General features: G+C 41.4%; 1 protein-coding gene across 5 annotated transcripts in view; it reads right to left on the bottom strand.

The window, feature by feature from the left end:
• The window catches only part of AFF2 (AF4/FMR2 family member 2), a 342,188-nt gene that overhangs the window by 153,620 nt on the left and 162,724 nt on the right, over nucleotides 1-25,844 (bottom strand). For all 5 annotated transcript variants that reach the window (XR_003993337.1, XM_030498544.1, XM_030498546.1 and 2 more), the window contains one exon: nucleotides 2,602-2,640. Coding sequence is in view for 4 of the 5 variants with exons in the window: in XM_030498544.1 (XP_030354404.1) it covers nucleotides 2,602-2,640 (39 nt within the window). In the remaining variant the exon portion in view is untranslated. The remainder of the gene's footprint in view (nucleotides 1-2,601; nucleotides 2,641-25,844) is intronic.

Genomic DNA, 25,844 nt, shown 5'->3' with positions numbered 1-25,844 from the left:
CGTGGCCCACAGCAGAAATTGCCAGTTGTTGTCAATGGTTTGGTTGGTCAAAATGCACATTATTAGAGCCCCATCTGTCTACCTTCAGGGTAGACAGATTACTACCTTGTAATCCCTCTTGTTTACCTCTGCAACATCCCTGACAGGATGGAAGTGTTAATAGCCTAGTTTTTACGTGGGGAAACTGCCATCAGGGAGCCGAGGGCCACACTCCCAAAGGCTCTTCAGAGCCTACATAAATGGCCTCAAAAGGCCAGAAAGGATCAGTCAGAGCTAGGAACTTAATCCACATTCTCAAAGCACAAATCGCTGCTGAAACCAAAGGTCATCCTTTCATCTGGTGCAGACAGCCTGAATCTCCTGACACAGGGTTTCCATGGGGAGCCTGAAGACTGGATTTTGACCACTGCTGGGCATCACATTCTTTTATTTTCTCTCCATTGCCTACCAAGTAGAATATGACACTCTGCATGCAGCCAAAACACATTTTGCACTAGCTCATTCTGCATTATAAATTTGAGAAGAACAAAGTCACTGACAAAACTGAGGTACTTCTACTTCCATGTGTGCTTCAACCACCATACGAAGCTGAAAGCCTAATTTAGCTGCCACTGAAGGCAATCAGTTGGGACTAGGGTTTGCTGGGCCTTTGATGGGCAGCCCCAGAAGCGGTTCTGTGATCTGCTGCTTTCATACCTAGCTGTGCATGTGGCCAGGTCCCACACTCACAGCTCTGTGTCAACCCTGTACCTGGCACACGTGGACTCATGCGCTCAACATAGCTTCTGGCTACGCCTGTGGCTGTGGGTGACAGATTTGCTCCATGGCTGGATGGCAAGGCTGGGCATTGGGGTTGCCTCCAGGCATCTGCACCCCGCAGTCAAGAAAGATCTGCTGGTTCATACCCCTTTTCCAGGTGCCCATTACATGCTCTTGAGAGATAGATCACCAGAGACACGGAAACCTGCTACATCCCTGCTCTGTCCACCCCAAGATTAACAGCCTACTGGGTGCAGCTGCAGGGATTCTGCAGCTCATCCCCACCCTCTAAAGACAGCAGAGTCTCTTGCACTGATCGCTGCACGTTTCAGAAGAAAGCCTGAGACATTCTTACTGTGTTGACTCAAATTGCAGTCATGGGGTAGGAAATAGTATTACCTCCTCTTGATTAGAAAAAGGACATTTCTGCTTTCTGTGATTTATATGCACTCTTCCCACATTAAAACTGTCATCTGGATGATTGATCCCTGAAATTCACATCATCACATTTCCTTTTGATGCTGTTTACTGAAGACAACTGCTTTCCCCAGCTAACAAGTCATTCATTCCAACTATAGTAACGAACCTAACTGAAATACATAAACAGGAGAAGAAATTTAAAATGTACCAAGTATTTCAAATAGCCTTGCAACATTTTGTTTGCTTTTGCCCCCTTAGTGTTCTGTAGGTAATAAACCCCTGTTCATTTTGAGGGTTGAAACTAGATTTTACTTATTAGCATGCATTTATTGCGTCTGGGTGCACATGCAGATGCATACGCCTCTGGTACTGCAGGTCTGCACGTGCATACTTGCCTGCTGGTTCAATATACTTCCACAGCAACACTGGCAACCCATAAGGACATCAACACCATCCCAAGATAATGTGTGTGCACATAACAGGAGCAAGTTTCCCCAAACTATTTAAGTCTGGATTGCAATGGATACTGAGAAGCCTATTTTATTTTATAAGCAAGAATAAGTCCATATCTTTGCAAGCAAGTAGGCACAATTGTTAAACATGATTTCAGGTCTGCAACAGTTGCTCCTAGTGGTAAGAACATGGTCAGCACAAATTCCCACTGAAATTTTATACCCTCTACACCAAAACCCAGGAAGTTGGCTGGCAATCCAAGGAGGTGTCTCTGACACATGAGAGACTCAACACTTGAGGACAAAAACCTAAATTCCAGATAGGGACTGCTGGGTGGCAAACCTGACCCCAGACAAATCTCAGTGCCAACAGGGGACGTCAAAATTGGGGTGTCTGAGGAAAAGCCTATCTTACACTTGAAGTAACACAGATTTACATGTACACAATTTGTGCACAGTCCCCTTTACTATATGATCTTGTTGCAATTAAGCCATGCTCAGTTTGGAATGGTTTTAATTTTCTGTATTAAACCACTGACCAGAGCTCCTGGAAAAAGAAATAACTGAGTGTTTAACAAAACCATGAATGATGAGCAACTGTAGTTTGGGGGAAGAAGGAGGAAGACTGTAGGTCAGCCTATGAGTGAGAAAATTAAGGTGACTCCACCTCAGGGTAGGAGAGAAATGTGTCCTGGAGAGACTCACTAAGATTAAGAGCTTAAAACCCCCAGGAATGTGTGTAAATCCTGACTGGGACAAGCTGACACATGCAGAATATGAGGTGAACTAACCTTACCCACTAAGGAGCACCCTGGGCCTACCACTTGCCTGTGTGTTTTTAATACGGACCCACTAAAATGTTATTATTCACATACAGTGTTAAAGACACCCATATAACTCTTCTCCCTGAAAGATGAAATAACAGCACTACAGTTATACAGAAGATACAAAAGCAAAGGGTATTACTCACCCGTAATATGTCTTCCACACAGCTGGAGTCATTGGGAACCTAGGTGTAAAGAAAGAAAGAAATGTTTAATCAGGTGCTGGATGCAAAGTTCAGTGACTACAACCACAGAGGTGAACAGGTAACAAGCCTCTGTTTGAAGACTGCTGTATCCATGCTTGCTGCCTACCAGATTTTCCAGTTCCAATCAACATAAATCATCAGCAGGATCCATTCTGTCAAAAGTTGGGGTTTTTTTTTCTGCGCTGCTTTGTGCTACTAACGACACTTCTGAAGCAATAAAGTACCCCGATTTCCTCACAGTTGAGGCACTGGCACTGGAATTGCCTGAAACTTCTGTATTGAAGAAGATCCCACTGCTACTCCTATCGGCAGCCTTCAAAGAGAAGGCGAGGTTTGGTTTAACTTGCTGCACGCTGCAGCAAAGGACAGAGGTGATAACAGTTAGGAGAAAGCTGTTATCATCAACTATCTTATCCTACAGCTTAATAGGCTAACAGCCAAGGCAGCTCTTAAATACATACTGTAGTAAAATACTGGTTGGACTGTAAGGGTGGCTGCTGATTTTGTTGTCTCTCACTTCATCAGCCTGTCGCAGGTTAAGTATCCTCTGAAGACCGAACAGCACAGGGGAATCCACCTCAAGAGGCTTGACAGATACTCCTTCTCCCCTTTGAAAGTTGCAATGTATCTATGCACACAACCATACCCATGCACACACAGAGTGGTGCCCTTAATGTCTTCCAATTGAAAATACTCATTTAAATGGTACCAGCAGCATTTGCCACAATCTCTCATTCCAAGGACATGAAAGAGCTCAAAACCTCTAAATACTGTGAACAATTACATAAATAACAGGCGGACCCGTGTGTACAACCATTCTGTAGCACTTGTAGGTAGTTGTGACAGGCTCTTATCACAGGGGTACAGCAGAAGAGGAAGAAACAATATTCAGGAAGGTACCAAAAACCAGGTAAGCACTGCGTGAATATTCAGTGAGACTTTTCTGCCTGACACTTCATGTATTGCCCTTGGTAACTAGTTTGGTAAAAGACACTCATGACTAAACTTAATCCCTGTCATCCTAATCTGCTATAGAGCTTGACCAAAAGCACTGACCATGGCTCTCCTCTTGTATTTCAGCCAGCGCTAAGCTGCAAAAATAAATCCACACAGCTACAAAGGCTGAAGACCATAATGACCTATTAGATCACCAAGCTCATGCTCTGCTAAAGTAGCACATTTTCCCTGTATCTTCTTGTACTGTCGCTAGTCTGACATAAAAACTGTAGGGAAATGGGTCTCCCATCCCTTCCCTTAATAAAATATGGAGCAGTGCTGTAAACTATTCAGCCCTTTTTTGTGATAATTGTTAAAATTTTGCTTTCAATGTCACCTCAGCCTTTCTGTAGAGCTCTTCCCACTATTCATTTCTTCCCTTCATATTTACACCATGCACAGACATGCAGAATTTCACTTTTCTCAAATGATGTATGCTGAACTTTTACCTTCTTTCCTGATACACATTTTCTATCCCTGTGGCTTATTTCATCTCTGCTCTCTGAATTTCCAACAGTTCATCAATATCCTGGTAAAGAAGTACTCAACTGAATATGAGTACACTGCAGGGATATTAGTGATTTTTATCTCCTTCAGCAACTATAGATTATAATTTTCCATAATATCACTTAAAAACACTCAACTGATCAGAAAAAAGAGCCTTACCTTTTGTCCCCAGTTTCTACTCTGCTCAAATTCTACCTAACATAGCACTGGAGAACTTCCAGTGGATGGTAAGCATTAACTGCAATAGGCATGCAGCCCACCGTTCATACTGCATAACTTGATATTCCAGTACTTCACTGGCCTTCCTTCATCCAGCAGTGTTTCACTTAAATCACTTTTCTCCCTCTCAATACCTGCACATTCTTTGCTAATCTGTTTTCCATACCTCATACCAACTCTCCATTCAGTGAGGAATAGTTAACTTTAAGACCAGCAAGCACCAGTATTACTACACTGTGCAGCAGGATAGTGGGAGTACATATGTCTCTAATACACTTCTGAATTTTTTAATTGAAAAATTAGCATGTTGGAATACAAGAAAACAAAACAAATACTCCCCCCATCAGTTTGCACACCAACCACAAAACCTCTCACAGCAGTAACAGGAGCAGCCCAAACTCCAGCCGAGTGAGTCAAGACTGGAAAGAGTGAGAGCTGCAGAGATACAGCAGTCCTCTCTTTATTTAACAACCCTCCCTACCATTGCACATGCCATTTTCAATGGTTAACCAAGATACCATGGGTATTCTTTTGTTTAGAAATGTCTTAATTGTCATAATCATGTCCCTAACTGTTAATACAGGGCAGAGCATGTTTTTACTTGTTTCACAGTCCTCTTGCAATTCACAGCCCTGTTTAAGTTTATGTTACTTCAGAACTAATGATGATAATAACAATAAACATAGCATTTTACTTTAATAAAGCCCACTATATATTATGCAATCACAACCAGCTTCTGCTGGCAGCACTTGCTAATAACTTTAAATGCTTATGCATCAATTTAATCGTGTTAATGGCAAAGAAGATTTTAATGGCTTGACAGAACTTTTGTTCCCTTTGGCATTGCTTTGTTTTGAATCACTGGTATTAAAGTAATGCAAGATGTCAAAGTGCTGTGATTGTCATCTAGGGAAATCCAAGTAGGAGCTAGCACAAAGAGGAAAACATTTAGATTGATGCAAACATTAAAAGAATAATTATTACAACATAGCTATCAGAGAGAAGATCAATGTAAGAGTCTTTCAGTACATTACTATTAATGGATTTCTAAAGAAATGAGACCATTTTTCTAAATTCATGCTACAGTTGCACATTCTAAGAGACGTGAAAGGCACAGATCTATTAGAAACTTGGTCTATCCTGGGGAAAAAAAAAAAAAAAGAAAGAAAAGAAAAAAGCAACCTTCTGACCTTTCAAAGTGTAAATCAAAAATTGCAAGTTTAATTGTCCATGAATACTTGCATTCAGCTAACAAGTGCAAGCAGGCCCCCATGGCACACCATGGCATCCATGCAGATTCATCAGGACAGAATGAAACAGAGCAGATACAATATTAATCACCTTCTCCAGTGCTAGTGCTATAACAAATTGTTATTACAACTGCCGTTAATAAGATGCCATGTTCCTCCTGTAGTTTAGCCGAGATGGGACATTCATCCCATAATACTACTTTCCTAATCTAATAAAAATCAAGTGGTTTAGGACCCATTGTGCGATTCTCCACCCCTCTCCTCTTCAGCTTTCATCAGTAACCTTCTAAAAAGGAGGTCACAGCTTGCATTTGTGCACGCTTTTCGTGCTTTTCTTCCTTTGTGAGCAGCATGGTCTAACTCAGCCAAAAGGAAAGATTCCAGAAATTTGGCTTCCATAAGACTTCCATAAGATGCATTTCACATCATGAGCTCCTCCCTGAGCCGGCAGTGCATTCGTGAATCCCAGACTGAAGAACAGTGAATATTACCTAAGCCGCAGATAGACGTCCTGAGGTAATAAAACTTCAATCAAAACAAAACCAATTCAGAACAGCTACATGCTACGCTGAACTCATCTTCCAGTTTCATTTTAATCTGGTAAAGCTCTTTTGCATCAAAACACTTCATGTTTACTTTTAAACGCTGCTTGCTAGAAAAAGGGACAGGTCAGATGATCAAAATACTCCACCTACTACAAGTCAGTATTAAGAGGGTCTCTTCATGTTTCGGACTCCCAAGAGAACAGAACAAAACTTAAATGATGTGGAACCAAAGGTTTAATGTATGGCTTGGATGGCTCAGTGCTAAACTTTAAAGGGAGGGAAAGAGGTCAGAAATCTAAGAGTTAGGGAATAGTAGCCTTTAATGTTATGCAGATCAAATGACATTGGGTGAATGGTTATAATATCTGATGAGTCATGTTGATCTAACCTTCCATTTATTCATTCAACAGTTCCTTGACCACTCTTACCTCCTGGAAAATTTATAACCTGGATGAGATCAGATTTTGTTTTTGCAGCACAGAAAAATCATATTAGTCTCTTTCCCCTGTAATTTACATCCAACAACAGGCATTTCTCAGAAATGATAGCAACAAAATCTTCCAACAGACTTATAAGAATAGTTCTGAAAATTCAAATGTAGAGTCAGAAAGCAGAAATACACAATGAATAATGTCTTTGCCAGAACTGACCATCTACATTCTCATCTGGATAAACTGTGAACAATCCCTGTGGCTTTATTGATGCACATTTGCCATTCAACAAATGGCTTCTTCCTACCTTTATTTTACTGGAAAAATATATGTGGCATGTTAAATGAATGTAGGAACCCACTCTGATTTCTTGCATATGAGCACCTGTGTGCTTACACATCAAGAGCTCAGCTTTCATTGTCATCTCCTTTATCAAGGAATCTATTTTGACTCCGGGGAGGTGAAGCTCGTACTACTGTTTACTCCTTTGAACACGAATTGATTTTTCACTTGCTAGCATGAAAAGATCATGTGCATGAGCCTTGATTGATCATTTTCAGTGTGCACTACACAATGATAAGAGGAAAACACTTAGAAAACCAGAAGCAGACTGTCCTGGGATCAGCTGTAACAGTTATTTTTCTCCTTCTTAGTAGCTGGTGCAGTGCTGTGTTTTTGACTTTAGCCTGAGAACAACACTGATAACACACCGATGTTTTTAGTTGTTGCTAAGTAATGTTTACTCCAATCAATGCTCTGCCAGTGAGGAGGGGCACGGGAAGCTGGGAGGAAGCAGAGATGGGACACCTGGCCCAAGCTAGCCAAAGGGGTATTCCATACCACAGCACGTCATGCCCAGTATATAAACTGGGGGGAGTTACCTGGAAGGCCCAGATCGCTGCTCGGGTCAGGCTGGGTATTGGTCGGCGGGTGGTGAGCAATTGTATTGTGCATCACTTGTGTTTATTGTTTTGTTTTCCTTTTCCCCTTTTAGTTTTATATTCCCTCCCCTTGTTATTTCCCTTATCATTATTATTATTGGTGGTAGCAGTAGTGGTTTTGAATTATACCTTAGTTACTGGACTGTTCTTATCTCAACCTGTGGGATTTACATTCTTTCGATTCTCCTCCCCATTCCTCTGAGAGCAGGGGGAAAAGAAGGAGGGGAGTGAGTGAGCAGCTGCATGGTTCTGAGTTACTGGCTGGGCATAAACCACAATACAGCCAAACCAGGACTGTCTGCAGAAGCCTCATCCTATGAATGCCTTCAGCTTCTGCCAGGCTTCCTATTAACAGAGGTTCCAGCAAGGTTTCCAGATAAAAGACGTTGGACTAGATGACCTCTGAACATCCTTCCAACCTATGTGAACCTATGATTCAATTTCTGCAATATGCTAACTACAAATCTAAGAAGATGCAATACTTTACCTGCACTTGAATGGAGGATAGAGCCATGCCTTTCCAACATCAGCTCTCCTTTGATGGCCATCGGTATGTCCTTGCATGCTCGGGCTTCGTTTCCCCTCCTCAGTCATTCCCTACATCTCTTCTCAACCTGCTGCATTTCAGCTGCCATCTGACTACATATTTCTCCTCCTGAGGAAGACTGTTTCACATGTATTTGAGGTACACCACTGCTCAGAGCCCACTGTTCAACCCTCCTTGAGTTGTTTCACAGTTCATGCTGTTGTCTCTTTCCTAGCTTGCTAATATTTCATGCCCAAGTGGTCATTCATGTTAAAGACACCTGAAATAGATGTCAAACTAATCTCACTAGCTGGGAGGATCTTGGCTCTTCCTTACTAACTTTAGTGCAAACATGTAAGAATGGGAGCAGCAAAAGAGCAAGGAATGAATATTGCAACCTGAGTGGTATTTTTTTTTTCTGGCATATTTGATATTCATGAGATTATCACCACCATATATTAGGACTGTATGTTTGGGCTCTGGAAGAAACTTAATGAAGTCAAACATGGTGGTATTAAAAAAAAACCTAAGCCCCCCAAAACCAAACTAAATTTCTCCTTTGGTATTCAAGTACATATGTGTTTTTTTTCACAGGGTCATTAATTCTCAAGGGAGCCATTTGTGGGTCCCAAATAATGTATATTCACTGTTTTCTTTTAGTACCTCCACCATCTTTGAACCAGAATTCCATGAGAAGACTACATTTCCCATTATTTCAACCCCAAAAATATCTCCTGGGCTTATTAAAAGGTCTGTGAAAATATACACTTTAAATATATATAAAAAATAAAGAGAGAATGAAAAACTTTTGCCTAAAACAAAATAGAGCTGCTCCACTGCTCCCCCTCAATTCAAATACTGCAGAAGCAGCTGTGTCAAATACGCATCTAGTGGAAAACCCGACAACAAGGAAAAGTTTTAAGGAGTGAGTCAAGTTAATTCATTTGTTAAGCTAGGGCAGCCTGGGCTGCGGTCAGTGCTGCTCTTCCAGTGGTGGATGGAGAAGTTTATGCCTCTTCCCTCGAGTAAAGCACATTAGCGAGGAAAAACAACTTACTAGTGTGGTCCAAAACATGACTGAATCAGACTCCTGCTGACGTTAGTGAACTTGCCAAAAAGTCTCCAGTTTAGAAGCCAAAACTGCCACAATGGGTACCTCTAGTTTCATACAAAAGCCAATGATTCCAATATGCTCCTCTCCAGTCACCTGGAGCCAGACAGAGTGGTGCCATTACACCAGGTTGGGACACTTGGGTGCCAGCGCACAAATTGGAAGGAATTAGTTTAATTTCCCTACAAGGAACTCAGCTTACAATGACCTCCCCGTCAGATCAACCCCAACTGCAAGGACAATGTTTTTTCACTGGCATTTAGTTCTGCTACAGCAAGTTTTAAACTAGACTGACCTGGATGTGACAATTACATTTTTCTTGTTCTTCCCAGTGCATGCTGTATTTAGCCCATGTTTTCTTTTTCATTTCTCTGATGTTTTCTTTTAACAATACCATTTCAATGTTGATCAGCATGAAATAGTCTCCATGAAAGCACAATATGCTGATGTTCAATTTAAACTCAATGGTTCTTCATTATTTTCATGCAGTAAATTGCCAAACTCTATTAGAGAGAGGAGCCTGATAAAGTGATCTCTCACTTCAAGGTCTCCTGGGAGTTTTTTAATGTAGGTAAGGCTGCACGTTTTGCTTATGAAATATTCTGAATGTAGTATTTTAGAAGCTTGCCATGATGATAATACCAGAGTAACTGGTAGTATAGAGTAACTGTAACCAGGCCCCAACAAAAGTGTCATTTGCAGTCCTTCATTTGTGACCAAAACACTGGCTTGCAAAAAGGCTCTTACAACCATTTAACACTGACAAAGAGCAAGGCATTTTGGAAATAAACATTTTTTTTTTTCATTCTTCCTTTATTCCTTCCTTTCTCTCTCTGTCCCTCCTCCTCCAATGACTGCAATGACTCACTTACTTACATAAAATAAGTAAATTTTCTTATATGCCTTGGTATTTTCGCCTTATTCTGAAAGAGGTTACCTTATACATTTCCATTAAACTGATGACAAAAGGCTCCCTGACCTAAAATGCCACCATGCACTTGTCCACCTGAAACATCAAAGCCTGACTAACAGCCTATGCAACCCTCTAGCGCGGTGAGATATATAGTGCAGCAGAAATAAAGATCAAGTGTCTGTTTCTTGTCTTACTTTTACCAATGTGAATGAAATCTAACTCCTCTGAAGACAGTGAAGCAGTTTAAGTATAAAAGGAGTGTGAGGGGAGTTTGGCTTCCAAGACTACTTGCCCTCAGTTAGGGGGATGTAAATTAGACACCATATTTATTCTCTGCGTAACCCTTTGAATAGAACCTCTTGTAAATCATTCAAAATCCTTTTACTATACAGACAAAGACAATTTCATACAACTTGGAACTGGATCTCCTTCAAATCTATTTCACACGAGTGGAATTTGGTGTCTGCTCCCAGTCTATGGCAGCACGAGGGCAAGCAGTGCCAGGCAGGGGTTGTGTAACTTCCTGCTAAAATAGTAGCGACATCGCCAGGTCAGAGTGTGGCCTCGGTGACATGACTAAAACTCCGCTGATGTCAGTAATGTTGCATCAGTGTAACCTGGAGCATTACATGGCCTCATGAATTCAGACTGCAACATTTCTTGTGCGGTTTTAGAGAGGAACCTTTCCAAACATCTATTTGCATCTGACAATACCTTTACTGTAGCCGAAGAATACAGTTTGTGACTGCTGGTTGTCTGCTCCACTTCTTTTTTTTGAAGCAGGTATGAATGTCCTCACTGAAAATTTACTGCTGGGTATAATTTGTACAGTAGTTTGCACAGCTGCAAGGCCAATGCTGGGACCCAAATTAATTGCTCAGAGCTTGTTTGCAAATTATTTGTTTTCATACGTCCCTCCACCACAGCCACAACTTGTAGTCAGTGTCCTCACACTGTCTTCAAAATAAAGGGCCAGAATCCAAAGGGCAAGGACATGTTCTTGCCAGTGGGAAAGAAAACAAATGTATTCTGAAATATCTTAGGGTTTAAATACCAACACTACCTGTTAGCATAACTAGTCCACACAAATACATTTTTTTACATAAACTTCAATCGAATAAATGAAATTCCTATATGAAATAAAAGCTATTTTTCTTTTATCAATAATTTAAATTAATGATTATGTCTTTATTGGGATTCGATCCAAATTCAGACTACATTAAGAGCCAGATCTTATGCTCATTAAATAGCAAGACACACTATTATCCCAACCGCCACTGATTGTTATGGTTATCATACAAAAGGGGAGCTAAAATAACACTTTATAGACAGTATGGAGCTTAGAACAAAGAAAATCTGATTTTGAATGGGATCTTTATGGCCTCTCTTTTAGTTACATTTCTAATTAAAATGCTTTGATCTATTAATGCCAAGGGATGCTGCTAAATGTATTCAATGCAGAAGTAGCATACTTTTCCTGAGCTCCCAAAATCTCTTAGACCTGGGTGCACTTATGCTGCATGCAGTTAAACTGCTCACGAAAATGAAAAGATATCTAAGAATAACTCACTTCCATTAGATTTATAAATCACATTAATTAATTCTACATCTCCAGTGGTGTAGAGACCAAACTCTAATGCGAGATCTAATTAAAGAAAAGGGGAAAAAAAAAAAAAGGAATTGAAACACAGAAGTAACTGTTTAGCCTCAAATTAATGAGGCGCTATGCTAAGCAAGAATGTCCATAAATCCCTAATGAGGATTTTAAACACATTAAAACTTCCTAATACAAAGTGTTTGCCTTCCTTTTATCCAATAACAAATAAGCCAATAATTTGCTGTTTCTAAATGACACTATTAACTGTCATGGCATGTTTTATTTGACAAACCCTCCATTCAAATACAGTAAAACCAATTAATTTGCCTGCTGTGAAATGTGTTTCTTGATAGCTTTTATGTGATTTTTCTTTTCAAAGAAATGTAAATAGGAAGTCAATGTAGGTGCCTGATTTTGCTTAAAAATACGCTGCAATAACTATAGATTTTCTAGTCAGTTTGCATTTCAAATGAATTGAAAGATAACCTCCATTTTCAGGTCATCAATCACATAATGGTCTCCTGATAAGTAAACAGTTACAGAGTAATAGTTTTATTACTAGGGAAATGGTCCCATATTTGAGCCCTGATAGTTGCAAAATTACCACTTTGTTCTGTTATAAATAACGGGTTGCACTCAGGTGCTTGGCCTCTCGCCCTCCCAGGCAGCCGGCAAGGTCGGCACCGTGGGGCCATGGAATGCCTTCTGCTCCTGCACCGCAGTTAAGCACCACGTCTTTCAAGTGTGCGGATGGCGACGTGTTACCTTTTGGGTTTTGGTCAGAAAAATCTATAGAACAAATAAAAGATAATTCTATGGTTTTGATGGTCCCCTGGGCCCCACTTAGTAGATCTCGGCTGAGAAAAGCAAGAGCATGTTATCACTGCCTCACAATCAGGCTGTATCTGAATCTCCGAAGCTCTTCCAAGGTTTTGTCATTGGGAAGATTAGCCTACTAAAACAGTACACATTTTATACTTCAGAAATACACTTTTTTTCCAGCCTGTGCCCACTATGTGAACTGAACTGTGTTGTAAATTGAAGACAAAGTAGAGGATAATGCATGGCATGCCATGCTTTATGGGGCCTAACTGAATGCCAATTAATCTTTACAACATATGTACAGTTCCATCAGCTCTTGCATTGCATCATGATCGCATGGAGACTGTGGTTTCTTTGCCTTAAGACGTAAACACAACTTGACAAAAACCCATGACACGCCACATGTACACAAACAGAGAAGGAACAGGGAATTAAATAAAACAAAGATGCCTACCAGCTCTGAAAAGGATGTAACTGCTCACTTATTTAATCATCTGCAATAGATTACCAACCAGAACCGGGTAATTTATGCAGCATGCCATGACAGCTGATTTCCAATTTACACTATCTTGTACGTGTGTTTCTTACTGAAATAAGCAAAGATCTGCAACCTCACTCGGTAGAGCGGTGCCAAGGCTGCCTGACGTGAGGAGAAGCGAGGCTGGGACAAATCAAAGGCACTGAAACTGCTCTGCAGCTCCGATAGCCACCGTCCCTGTGGCTAACCCCTCCATAAGCACACATCACTGAGACATGCGACCCCATACTCTGATTCGCTCCTTTTTCCCCAACAGAAATTCCTGTTACTATTGCCAGAAATTTTTTCTGTAGTGACCTTTCTGCAGGGATGTCTGGAGAAGCAATTTATATTTAAATATTATTATCATATAAAATTATATAAGAGTCTATCCAAATAAGAGAAAAAATGCATTCTGCAAATAACCTCATTTTGCTCCTTTACACAATCCTATTTAATGAGCTTAAGAATTGAATTGCAGCAGTTTCAAAAAGTAAATTGAAAAGACCCCATGTCTTGCCTGAACAGTGAGAAAAACGTTCTTTCTATTCACTCTCAGTTAATAAAAATTCCCAAATTAAACTTTAAAAAATACTTCAGTGAGAACTATACTTGACACAGTCAAATATCAAGAAATCAATTTCATGATGGACACAAGCTTTTGAGCGTAAGATACTGCATAGCGTAACCCATATTTTGCTCAGTTTGCAATCCAGTGTTCCTGAATTCTGAATAAACTCCACCTCTCTAGAACACAGCTGTCTGCATCTGATTTTGCTGCTAAAATGTAAATTAAAAAATGTATTTTTATATTTATATTGTATTTTTGTAAAGGATCTGATATGATATCCCACATCAACAACTTCTACATCTACTTCTTAATCGAGACATTGAATTGGGCTAAGACCACCTGACATTATTTCACTTCTGACCTTTTCAACTGTCAAAGCAGACAGATTTTTATCCTACAAGATTCGAGCCAAAGCCTCAAAGGTGCAGTGCCAGAGCATTAATCCATTTCACTAGACAGTCATTGAAATTATAATTGAAAGTTCAACTTACTTTAGCATTTTATGCTGAAATACTTCTGGCAGCCCAGGGCAGAAAGTCGAAATCTGGTTTCCAATGGAGACCATTTCCAATGGTTTCTAAATGTTGGCAGCAAAATTCCTTATTGTCAAAGAGATCAGCAGATGCCGGCTTCCATTAATTTACTTTCTGTGACTGCTGCTCACTTGAGGAAGCCTTTCTTTACCTAAGGATGCTGACCTGCTGCCAGATCCCATCGAAACAGACTAGGAAAGACACTGATTTATTAGGAGGATGGGGACATTTCAGGAAAATTCCCTATAGCAGCCAGGGCAGATCCCATCCCTCCATTTGTTCTAACTGATGCCATAAGCAGAAAAACAAATCTGCACAGAAGACAATGCAGATCTATAAAAGCTCCAAACTCAAGCCAAATAAACTGACCCATGTTTTTTACACTCTCAAGAGTAACTCAGAAAAAATCTGAAGGATGGGTAGACAGCTCTTCCTCTTCACCAAAAGGTGGTCATAAAGGAAAAAGGACTTTTCAATCTGAAAATAGCATCACCGTTTTAAGTAGTCAGTGGGCTGTAAATCCTTTGTTCTGGTATTCTGGAGCTGCCCAGAAGTCTTTGGCCAGGAAGTTCCCTATAAATAACAGTTTATTATTCTTAGACCAATCTCAAAAGCTATCTAAACAAGCATGTAAGTTAACTTGGAAGACGTTTCATTAAAACCTAAATGTCTTTTTTTCTTCCTTTTTAAAGTCAGGGCTGACTAGTCATTCTTGCCATTTTATCCAGAAGCTAAAATGTTTCCTTTTGGGGAGTGGGCAGTGGGAACAGGAAAATGGCGGTGTTCGAGGCCAGGCTGGACAGAGCCTCGGGTGACATGGTTTAGTGCGAAGTGTCCCTGCCCATGGCAGGGCGGTTGGAACTAGATGATCTTAAGGTCCTTTCCAACCCTAACTATTCTATGATTCTATGATCTAATACCTATTATGCGACAATAGGTCATTTTATCAATGTTTTCAAGACTACTATGGTATTTGTTCTGTAAAATGCACTGTCTATACACAAGGTCCCTTAAATCCTTACTGCCAGGATATTAGTTCCTTAACTCAAAGCACTGAGAAATAATGCTGCAGCAATGTGTAAGCAACGGGAAGAAAACAGCCCTGAAGACCACATCAACAGGGTCTGTGTTGGGTCTCCTTGAGGCACAGTGACCTCAAGGCTCAGCTCTCAAAGTCAGACCATTAAGGCAAGGAGATAAAAGACTGGCTCCAGGCAATGCAGATCTCACAGAAGGGCATCTAAGACAAATACCAGAATTGCATGATACCGCAGGGACACTAGCAGTGACATTAGCAAACCTTCTGTACCCTTGAAGAGAGTGTCTTGGCACTCACTGCTTCAGCACCTTTAATTACTTTGCTGTTACCAGCCCTACCTCAGGCGTCTGTCTCCTACCCTACGTGTGTGTATGTGCACACGGGTGCATGTGCATAGAACTAAGTGTGTATGTCTGTCTTCTTCCCTTCCTACTTAGATCTTAATGGTAAAGATGATGTACTGATCGATAGCATTATTCCACACACACAGCATGATCCCTCCAGTGGTAGGTCTGATTGTGCCAGATCCTGGTGCAGAACAGACAGCAATTGCTCTCTGGATCCCTGTCTGGACTATTACCTTCAACCTAGTTTCCCGCACTGTACTCAAGCTACATACCCTGTCAATGACCCAATGTCACTGCCACTGCCTACAATGGGATCAAGGACGCAAGCCTTTTAACAGTCAGCTTTTATAGAAAACATAATTAATCTCAAACAGGGTTTTTTTTACAATCTTTACAGTAAATATTCTGACAAAATTTATTAAAGTAGAAAACAAAATAATTTGGAAACCACAGAGAGAGAGAGAGGATTTGGGAATTTATGTTTTCATTTTGCTGGAGGTGTACTACAACTTTGGGCAAGTTAACTAACCTCTCTGTTTCTTTGTTTAGGCACCTGTATAAAAACAATAAGCAATATCTAGGTAGCCACCATCTAGTTACACCAGGAAAGCACAGGTTTGGAGATCCTCAGCAGGATGGTGTCATACAGGAATTACATATATACACAAAGCTGTATACAACTGGAGATTCCTGACTGCTGTAAATGTCAATCCTCAATAAATGGTTTGACCTTTTTTATCTATTATTTCCATTTTATAACTGAAATCAGGCCTGACACATTGAGCATTTCAGGGGAATAAATGCAGCTTGGAGATGACTTTGCAGTCTCCTGTCTCACATCACACCCTTGAAATGCAATGATCTCCCCAGAAATACAATGATGTCTTGGTAGTTAAGCCCCAAGGACCTCCACCCTCCGCTTGCTGGCTGACCTAACAAGCCAATGAGCCCATTATCAGCATGTCTCTACAAGCCAACGAGGTTTCTTTCAGTGGAACTGCTCAAAGCATATAGCAGCTTGATCTTAGAGAAGTTATTCTTTAGGCATTTAATTGAGATTTTCCATGGGCAGAGTTACCTTCTGGATGAACCCACTTCTGCAGTGACTATACAGAGAGGCCAGGGTCACTGCTCCGCTTAATTGGGGTGTCTCAGTTAACGACTGAAAGTCAGGTGAATTAAACATGGATCACAAACCCCATGACTGCACTGCAGCTCATGTGCCAGGCTGATCTCGCAGTGTAGAAATGGAAACAGATGGGAATAATTCCCCATCAGACAGTGGTTTGGGGATCTGAATGCAAGGCCGAGAGCCAAGCACTTTTGTCAAGAGAGACAATAAGCAATTTGTCGTCTAGCGATAATTTTGAAGTGGAGGAAGGAAGGGGAATTGCTTTGATTCGGACTTACAATGACATTTAAAAAACTTTTCAGAAAGCTGAAAAATGGAAATTATTCATTTTGTGTTGATTTAAAAAAACTTTGCTCTGACAAAAATGGAGGTGTCTCCTATTGATTCCAACCTGGTAAAACACTTTCATCAAGAAAACAAAACAATGGCAGGAGCTCCAGAAGGAAACAACATAGATTTTGTTTCAAAAACTGGAAATGTGAATTAAGGCAATACCTACATTGCTGCTGATTTTCACAACTTCCCAGAATTTGTAAAACCCAATAAAATAAAATTATTAAAAGAAGTGACAGTGCTCCTAAACTTGATCTTCCACTGCATCAACTGTGTCCCCCAAGTTGCAGGGCTGTATGGCTGAATTTCAGGCTTCCCTCACCCACAGCTTTGCCAGTGGGATAACCGAAAATCCGGTCTCCCTTCCACATACAACTGAGTTCATTAAAGTCACAGAATTATTACAGGGCTACGGTGGGGGTTTTTGTCACAAACGTCTCTGTGTGCTACCAGTAAGCTCAACAAAATGACATGAAGAAATACTCAGAAATTATCAAACTGCCCAATTTTTCTCATTGGCTTTTATAGAGAACAGCCCTGCTTTAATTGGCTCAAGGGAAAAAAGCTGTCGTAGCTGAAATGGCCAGAAGAGAGAAACCGCTGGCAGAATGATGTCTTCCTAGGTGAGAGTACTCCAAGATTTAATTCCATGTGTCAGGCAAGATAACACACAGCCATGCGCATATGATCTCATCAGCCCTTCAGGAGACAGGATTTGACTTGATGTTTGGTAATATTATTTTAGAGACTTTCTTAATATGTTTGCAGAACACACAAACAAGAAAAAAAATGCCATGTAAACCTCAATCTAGATGCCACTTAAAGGGATATGCAATCATTATAATCAGAGTAATCACGGCATTATTAATTACAAGAGGGAAAAAATAGATAAACAACCACTAGGAATTCCACGTGTTGGCAAAAGCATTTGCTGTCTATCATCAGTGTTCACATCACTCAGATGCCTATGTGCACTTCTATGTACATACGGGAGCACCACTTGCATGTACCCAGCATGTATCAGCCTGAGGGTATTATTCAACCTATTGGGGTGAAAAACATCCCTGCTGCCACCTCTGCCCTGCCACCGCAGCTGCGTGGAGAGCTCCTGCCTGTCTCCCCTCCTGCGGGCAGTGTGATGGTCCTCATTATAACGACACTGGGTTATGTCCTGCAAAAAGTCATTCCAGAGCTTTGTACTGACTAAAAGGGAATTCAGGGTCAGTTACTAGGTCACTTCCCATTTCTTGAGGCGACTGAAGGCATTTTCAGTGCTCCTGCCCCGAATGTCTCTCTGCAGGGACCCCAGGCAGGGGTTCCCCAGCAGCCTCAGGGCAAACCTGACCCGGTTCCTGTTGCCCTCCCCAGCTCCATCAGGGTTTGCAAGTGCAGCTCAATATGACCTGAGCTGCCTCCGACGAATTGACCTTTGGCTCCAGCTTGAGCAACCTGTGAGCCCTGAGACACAGGAGCTGGCTGCACCAGCAAAAGGAGTCGAGCTTGGAAAGTTTCTTTCTAAACAACAAAGGCTAAAAACTTAGGGTTGATGCTCTGTTGTAACTTGACAGCTAGAAGGGAGGTGTCAAACTGTGCTGGCCAGTGGCCATGCTTGCAGGAGCGCTGGCTGTTGGTGCCTGCTGTGCTGGACATGGGCCCTTGTCCTAGCATCTGCAGAGAGGGGCTCCCACAGCAAACTGCCTCCCAAGCCCAGCCCCTGCTTGGTCCCACAAACACCAAACACAGCCTGGAGCCCCCCTCAGCCTGCCTTCACGTGGGGCCAAAGAAACTAACAATCAGAGCTTTCTTTTAAGCCATGAAAGCTTAACCTCTGTGAAGCTTGACAGCAACTTGCGCTTCCAGCTAAGCCATCAGCATTTTCAAGCCTCAGGGAGATAGACAGACACTTGTGTGTTTTTATATATACAGTCGTATGTATTTGTAAATACTCAGATGATTTCCATACACACCCACCAGCCACACAATGCAGTAATAAATTATTCCAATAAATGGCATTACTCTAAGAAAGCAACAAAGATAAATATAATTGCACAAGGTTTAAATAGGATGTAAATCAGCGTTAAAAAAAAACAAGTTAACGTGAAGCTGTTTACTCCTAGAGAATCTCCTCCACTGCTCTAACATTTGAGCAATAGCCTCCAGTCGTGAGTGTGCTGCAGGAAGTAACAGAGAGCGGTTCAGCAGATGAAACAAAGAGGACCTAATTACCATGCGAAGCACAACATCCTTCAGATGTGATGAGAAACGTGACTGCATGAAAAACTGATCCTGGGGAAATTTCAAAATATGACCACCCAAGCATAAAGAAGAAAGTGGTGAAAACCAGAGAAACTGCAGCACGAGGGTATAGTATTTCTATACAAAGAATATTAGTTTAAACACATAAACATACAGATATTATGTACATACATGCATCTATATGCAGACACACCAATGCAAGGAACTATGTGATTGTGGACGAAAGCTATAAATGTATAAAAGCTTTTAAACCATATGCTATGTATTAATAAAAAAATCACATAAATTCTTTGTATGTTGATCCATGGAGATTCTTCAGGGAAAAGCAAACAAACAGCCAAATGCATGAAAAACAACCAAGCAGCCTGACAATCCTGCGCTATCTTTCCCCTTTTCATCATACTTGGTCATTTAATATTCAGTTTTGCTTACAATTCCACAGTTCAAATGTAAATAATTTATGAATATTAGCCATAAATTATATTGGGAGGTTTGTTGTGAGTTTTTTTTGGTTTTGCTCTTTTTCTCTTTTTTTTTTTTTTTTTTTTTTTTTTCCAGAGGAACACATCATCCTGGAGCAAGGGAAAGCCTGATTCTCAATTACAGATAGAGAAGTTGTGTTATTTAAAGTAAAAAGTTCCAGGTGGTATTTAAAGCCTCAGTGGAGAAGATGCTGGCCTGTGCTGGGGCTGGGCTCAGCAGTCAGCCTCTGCCAGCAGCAGAGCCCCCAGCACCAGCATGGTGTGAAACTGCTAAAAAATTAGCATCTCTTGAACACCCTTTTGCTAGAGAACCTGAGCAAGGCAGATGTTAACATATTCATTTACTACCCCAGTCTTAAGGGGGATGTGTATGTGTGTGAAGCTGATGGTGCATCTTGAAAGGCTGTTCAAAGTGTGCAAAAACTGAAAGATAGAGTTTGCAAATTCCTCAGTACGATCAATACTGCTCTCCAGCTCCAGATTCTCTTTATCGATGACAGCCTCTCTTGTTGCAGTGATTAGAGATTCTACATCTTTTAATCACAAAGGACATGACAACTACAACCTATCTATAGCTTTGTGATTTACAGCAATTGATGCACTATCATAATTGCATTAGTGCAATGATAGTTTTTGGGTGTTACCCAAGTAGCTGAATTTAAATACGGTTACATTTGTGACAAACTGACAAGGAAAATCTGATGTTTGAATCCAGCAGTGACTTTAACCCATTCAGCTTCCCTTGTCTCCCTCTGCCTGCTAGTGGCAGGGATGAACCGCTCTTTTCCTGTCTCACCAATTCTAACCGTAAGAAAACGGAAAGCTGACCTGTGGATTAAGAAGAAAAGCTACATGATGTATATGTTAACAGACAATAAGTTTTGGGAGCAACATCCCACTGTTCTAATAAAGTATCAACTCCTGTTGCTATGAGTGGGTGGATATCAGCTTAGCCAGTATAGCCCTTATTTTGATGGTTTTTGAGATGACTCTCCAGTTTATAACATAAAATCATTTGAACACTGATGCTTCTTTTTAATTTCAGGGGATTTGTTTGTTTTATTTTTAGCCTGAATCCTGACAGAAAGGAGACACCCACGGATTGCAGCCACGGGCATCTGAAATAATGCATGTGTTTGTGTTCTTATACAAAAAGGGCGTTCAGCTCGCCCCTGCTGTCCAGCATCAAAGTCAAAAGATACAGAAACTCTTTGGAGTTTGAAAAGAAGGCAGTGGGGGAGACGAAAGGGACCCTACTGCTGTCCCGTTACAGGAAAAGCTAATAAAGCTCACCCTTTGTCAGATATCAGACGATCCGCATGAGAGAGAGAGGCATTACAAGCCAGGCTTCATTAGCTCCTCTGCTCAGAGAGCGACTTCTTTTTACAAGAGAACAGAAGATTTCAGTCTCCTAAGCTGAAAGAAAGCACAGGCTGGTAGGGAAGAATGAGCTTAGATGAAAAGCAGGATCTTCTTATCTCTTTCTAAATATTATCATACAAAGTATTGGCTTGCATTCCCCCGGCAGCGTCCCACCTAAGAGCACTCAAAACAATTATTAAGTGCCAGAGCTGATGCCTGCTGCTGGCAGGCAATTGGAAGCAATTCAGAACAACTTGCATCTTTTCCCAAAGACTGACCCACTGCCAAAATGGCTATGGCATGTGTCACGGATTTCTTGGAAGACCTCAGTTCAGCTTGCTCCTCTGCCAGATGCTTCTTATGCAAAGCCAGGAGACCATACTCTCTGTCTGACCCCCAGCTTCTACCCAAAGGCCAGGATGACACAGGGACTCTGGGAAGACCACGTCACACCTGACAGGGGGAAGCCACGTCGCAATTCTGTACATCAGCACCTCGGCTGCAGGCACACAGCCAGCCACAGAGCATCTCCTTGTGAGAGCTTTGGATTTACAGCAACAAACCCAACACTACAAGTCTGTTATGTCATGAGAGATAAAGGACACTACCGATGGCCTGGATCTATGCCAGCACAACCCTGAATCACCTCCCAGTGTCCCCACTTACGCAGTTCAGTGCTGGCAGGCGCAGCACTGGCACCAGATCTAGCACGCTCTGCGTTTATCAGAACAACGGGCAGGGCTGGCACTGCTGCTCCTCTCACTTTGAACAAAGAACAAGGCCCGGCGTGACCAGCCCATTCACCAGCCCTGTGGCAGGGCAGAGGGGGAGGACACAGGAAGAACTGAAGAGCTAATTTCTCTTACATCAACAACAATCCTCAGAATTAACCCACAACATTTTATTGTACAGTTCATTTACATACAATATCCCGGGGATATTTCTGAATATTTTGAATCACCAGGGATTATCAGGGCCTCCAGACTGCAGGCAGGAGCCTGGGAAACAGACACTTGCTCTGTCCCTTCCTCAGTTGAGATGCCCAGACTCAAACAGTCTGTCCAGCTGTTATGTCCTCCTCAGTCAGCACTTTCTAGGCAGGGCTACTGAGCAGGATGTACCAAGTTGCCTGGGATCATCCCCGTTAGTCCTGCTGGAAACTTGGCTTTGCTGCTGGAGCTGATCATTTTCTCCTGATGACAGAGCACAGGAATAGACTGAACTGTTTAGTTTGGGAACGTTTAAATAGCTGGAAGGATGCTCAGCGCCAGTGTGTGTGAAGTGTTTATTGTTCTAAATCGAATGCCAATATATAAACACACATCTCTTAAAAAATCCACTCTTTTCCTTAAAGCCCTGAAAACCCACTCAGACTAGTAAGTTTTGTTTCTGGGATAAAATCTGCCCATCATTGCTGCATTCATGGCAGGACCAGGCAGTGCTTGAACAGACTAATTTTTTGTGCAGCTATAACAGCTGCTGCCTGTTCCCTCTGCAACTGCTTGAGCTGCAGTTTCATTAACATCCAGGTACATCCGAGGCACAGGGTTGTAACCATGTAGTGACCCAACTGGACTGGTGCACTTGTCCTGTCTGTTGTCTCGAGGCTCTAGTGAGAAGTACCAGCTGAGCTGCTAAGCAGAGATTTAAGAAACTAGTTTTAGGCAGCTGCTGGATATTGTGCTGGATATCCAGACTGGATATTCTGTTTCTGGATACAGCTCCCAAGAATAAACAACTGTTGTAATCACAGTAAAATAAATACTTTATTACAGTTGAATAATGTTGGTTCTAATTACAGTATCATTGATGTATTTTTCTATTAGAGGAAGATTTCCACTTATTCTTTTTTACATTTATTTACCCAAAACATAATACTCAGCATGGTATTTGCAATTGAGCTGCCGCTGCTCTCTTTTTTCTGCCAGTTTTACAGCTGGGTTGTTAATGCAAAGTTGATCTCACATCCTTCCAAAAATCAAACAGGTATCAGCCTAGCCCAGACAACTGCTCTCATAAAGGGGCTCTTCCTATGTGTTCTAGGGGTTAAATCCCTTACAACTGCTCTAGCGTCTAGCCTTTTCCAAGGGATTAAAAAGCTTTCTGGATCAGACCTAACAGGCATTTAGCTTTGTTCTCAATGCTCAGTTGGCTGTATGAGGAAACTCAGGTTGATATTTTGGTATATAACTGGCTCTTTTATTTGCCAAAGAGATACCTCACGGATTAGCACTTAGTTCCTCCAAGTCATTTTTCTCATTGGTGCCGCAGGGGAAAACTGCAACCGCTTAAATATGGGACAGGCCAGGAGTTGAATAAGCAAAAGCTTTACTTCTTGGTCTATGCTGCTGGTTACCTGCAAAATCCCAATAATGTGTGACTAAGCTGCAATAATATCACATATGCTGGTAAAGGTAAAAAAAGAAATAGCAGATACCCCTGTTCTTCCTTCCTGCATCTAAGCTCCCACTGACTGCTCCTCCTCACCCAGCTCCCATGCACTTGGTTGTGCAGATGCTCTCTGAGGATGTGGGTAATCCAAGATTATAACCTGAAACCTTTACAAATACTGTTATGTCAGGAGTGGGTTATATGGGAAAACAGAGCAAGTGTTACTATTTATTCAGGCAATCTATAGTAAAACCAAGCTCAACAAGAACAGGATGATGACAATAAAGCTGGAAACTGCTGCTTAATAATATAACTCCTTCAGCAGTGATGACAACACCATGCTATAATCTCAGCAAACAACCACAAACACAGGTTGGTGAACCATAATGTTACAAGGACCATGCCTAGAAGGATGCTTAAAACCTGTCAGACCCTTTCATCCAAGATTCAAGTTCTCTAGGTAAAAGAAAGAGAGTTAGGAGATCATTTATTGATCTCCCACGGCTTTGAGAACACAACCTCTACATGCCAGGACTGACACTTACATTCACTGAGAGAAAGCTTTAATGTCTTTTTTTTCCTCACACCTTTTCTTGAAACCATTGCTACAGACAGCACCAAGACGTGAAGGGGCTTCTTCATGCACAGAAATGATGTATTAAAATACATCCAAGGACTGAAAAAGTTCGCCTTACACATGGACTAGATTCCCAGCAGGTAAGAGGGAGAGACTGGTGGCACAGGAGTGCAGCCATCGCTGATCCACAGAACAGAGACAGCAACTCATTCCGGGACCAGAGAAAACCAGGATTTTTCTGGAGGCTGTATGGGAAACCGGGAACCGAATCCAGGGTCTGACACCTCCTCTGGCGAAACTGCCGGTGACTTCAAACACCATTGACTTATAACAGCGAGGACAATTTACACGAGCTGAAGACCTGCCCCCAGGAGTCCTGCCTGGCCGCCCTCTGCTCTTACTGCTGGAGATCAATGACTCTTACAGGTCAGATTTTTTGTTTTGTTTTGTCAGGCTTAGATTGCTTCTTTGTACACTGCTGAGATCAAATCAATTACTTTCCACTCCAACCATCTGACCAAAGTAATTCTAATGGAGCAGAAAGCAGAAACTCAGATAAAAGAAGGGACAACGTATTTTTCACTGTTATCTTTGTGCTGAGCATGATAAAGAAGGAATGAAGGCTGAAATAAAAATCATTCTTAATAATTCCCCCTCACGTAAGAGTAATGATCTTAATTCCCACATTTTGTCTTTGTTGTGGAGATTGGAGACATGAGTTTAGATGGAAGATGAACCCTGTTAAGTCTTCAAACAAAGAGCACTTATAACAGAAATCCTGTTTCCCTCATAATCATATCCAGGAAAACTATATTTTGGAACATGAATGCATTTTCCAGCTACCTTAATACCATTTTTACTGTTCAGCTGCATGAAAAATTACCTAACCTGTTGGAATGGATTTCTTGACCCACACATAGCTACATTAAAGGGTGTAATTTAATGCAATCTAACTAAATTAGCACCAATTAGACAGGCTAAATTAAAGGGCATGTCACTAATAAATTTTATGCTAAACATATTACTGATAATAAGCTCACTAAAAATTGCATAATGAAATAAAATATTCTTTTTAACACTGCTCAGTCTAAATATGAATATATAAAAAGTTATGAAATAATGAAATACAGTATGCTAATTCCCAGTTGCCTTTCAGAATAACATCACAGCAATATTAAAATGCATCGATTACAGTGGTGTTTAAAAACAATAGGTCAAATCCCACAGGGAAGCAGAAAGCCAGGGCAGATTCCATGCAATATCCAGGATCCTGATCCTGCAAACATTTACATATATATGCCCAGGTCCTTGGAACTCAGCAAGTCTGCTCTTGTACATCACGTTGTGGTCTTGCTGCTGTATCTACTCAGAGAGCTGAATCGTAACATGGACCAGGGCCTGAGGGAGGATGGCATGAAGTGCTTGGACTTGTATCCGGACCGTTTTTCTGGAGAATTTTTTCCAAGTATGACTTTCCAAACACCAGGTACCAAAGCTTTACAGTACACTCTTCCTAAGTCCCATATGTAAAGGTATCTCACGGTACGAAAACTAAGATTGAAGAGCTTATTCAAAGCTTTAGGCAAACAGTCCTTTGATCAGTGCAAGCAGGGCTGATTTCCTAGAGCTCTGTGTATGCCCTCTCTTCTGGCACTGTTGAGAGTTGGGCTCATGCTATGTATCCCTTTTCCTGACCACGGCCTTGCCAGGCTCTCTCTTTTCTAGCCAATTGCTGGTTTTCACAAAACTTTCAACTTTGACAGTGCTACCATCTCTTCCAAATTT

The sequence above is a fragment of the Strigops habroptila genome, chromosome 9, assembly GCF_004027225.2.
Source record: "Strigops habroptila isolate Jane chromosome 9, bStrHab1.2.pri, whole genome shotgun sequence".
Taxonomy (NCBI): Eukaryota; Metazoa; Chordata; class Aves; order Psittaciformes; family Psittacidae; genus Strigops; species Strigops habroptila.
Note: the sequence above shows the minus strand (reverse complement) of the source record. Positions and strands in the feature narration are given on the sequence as shown.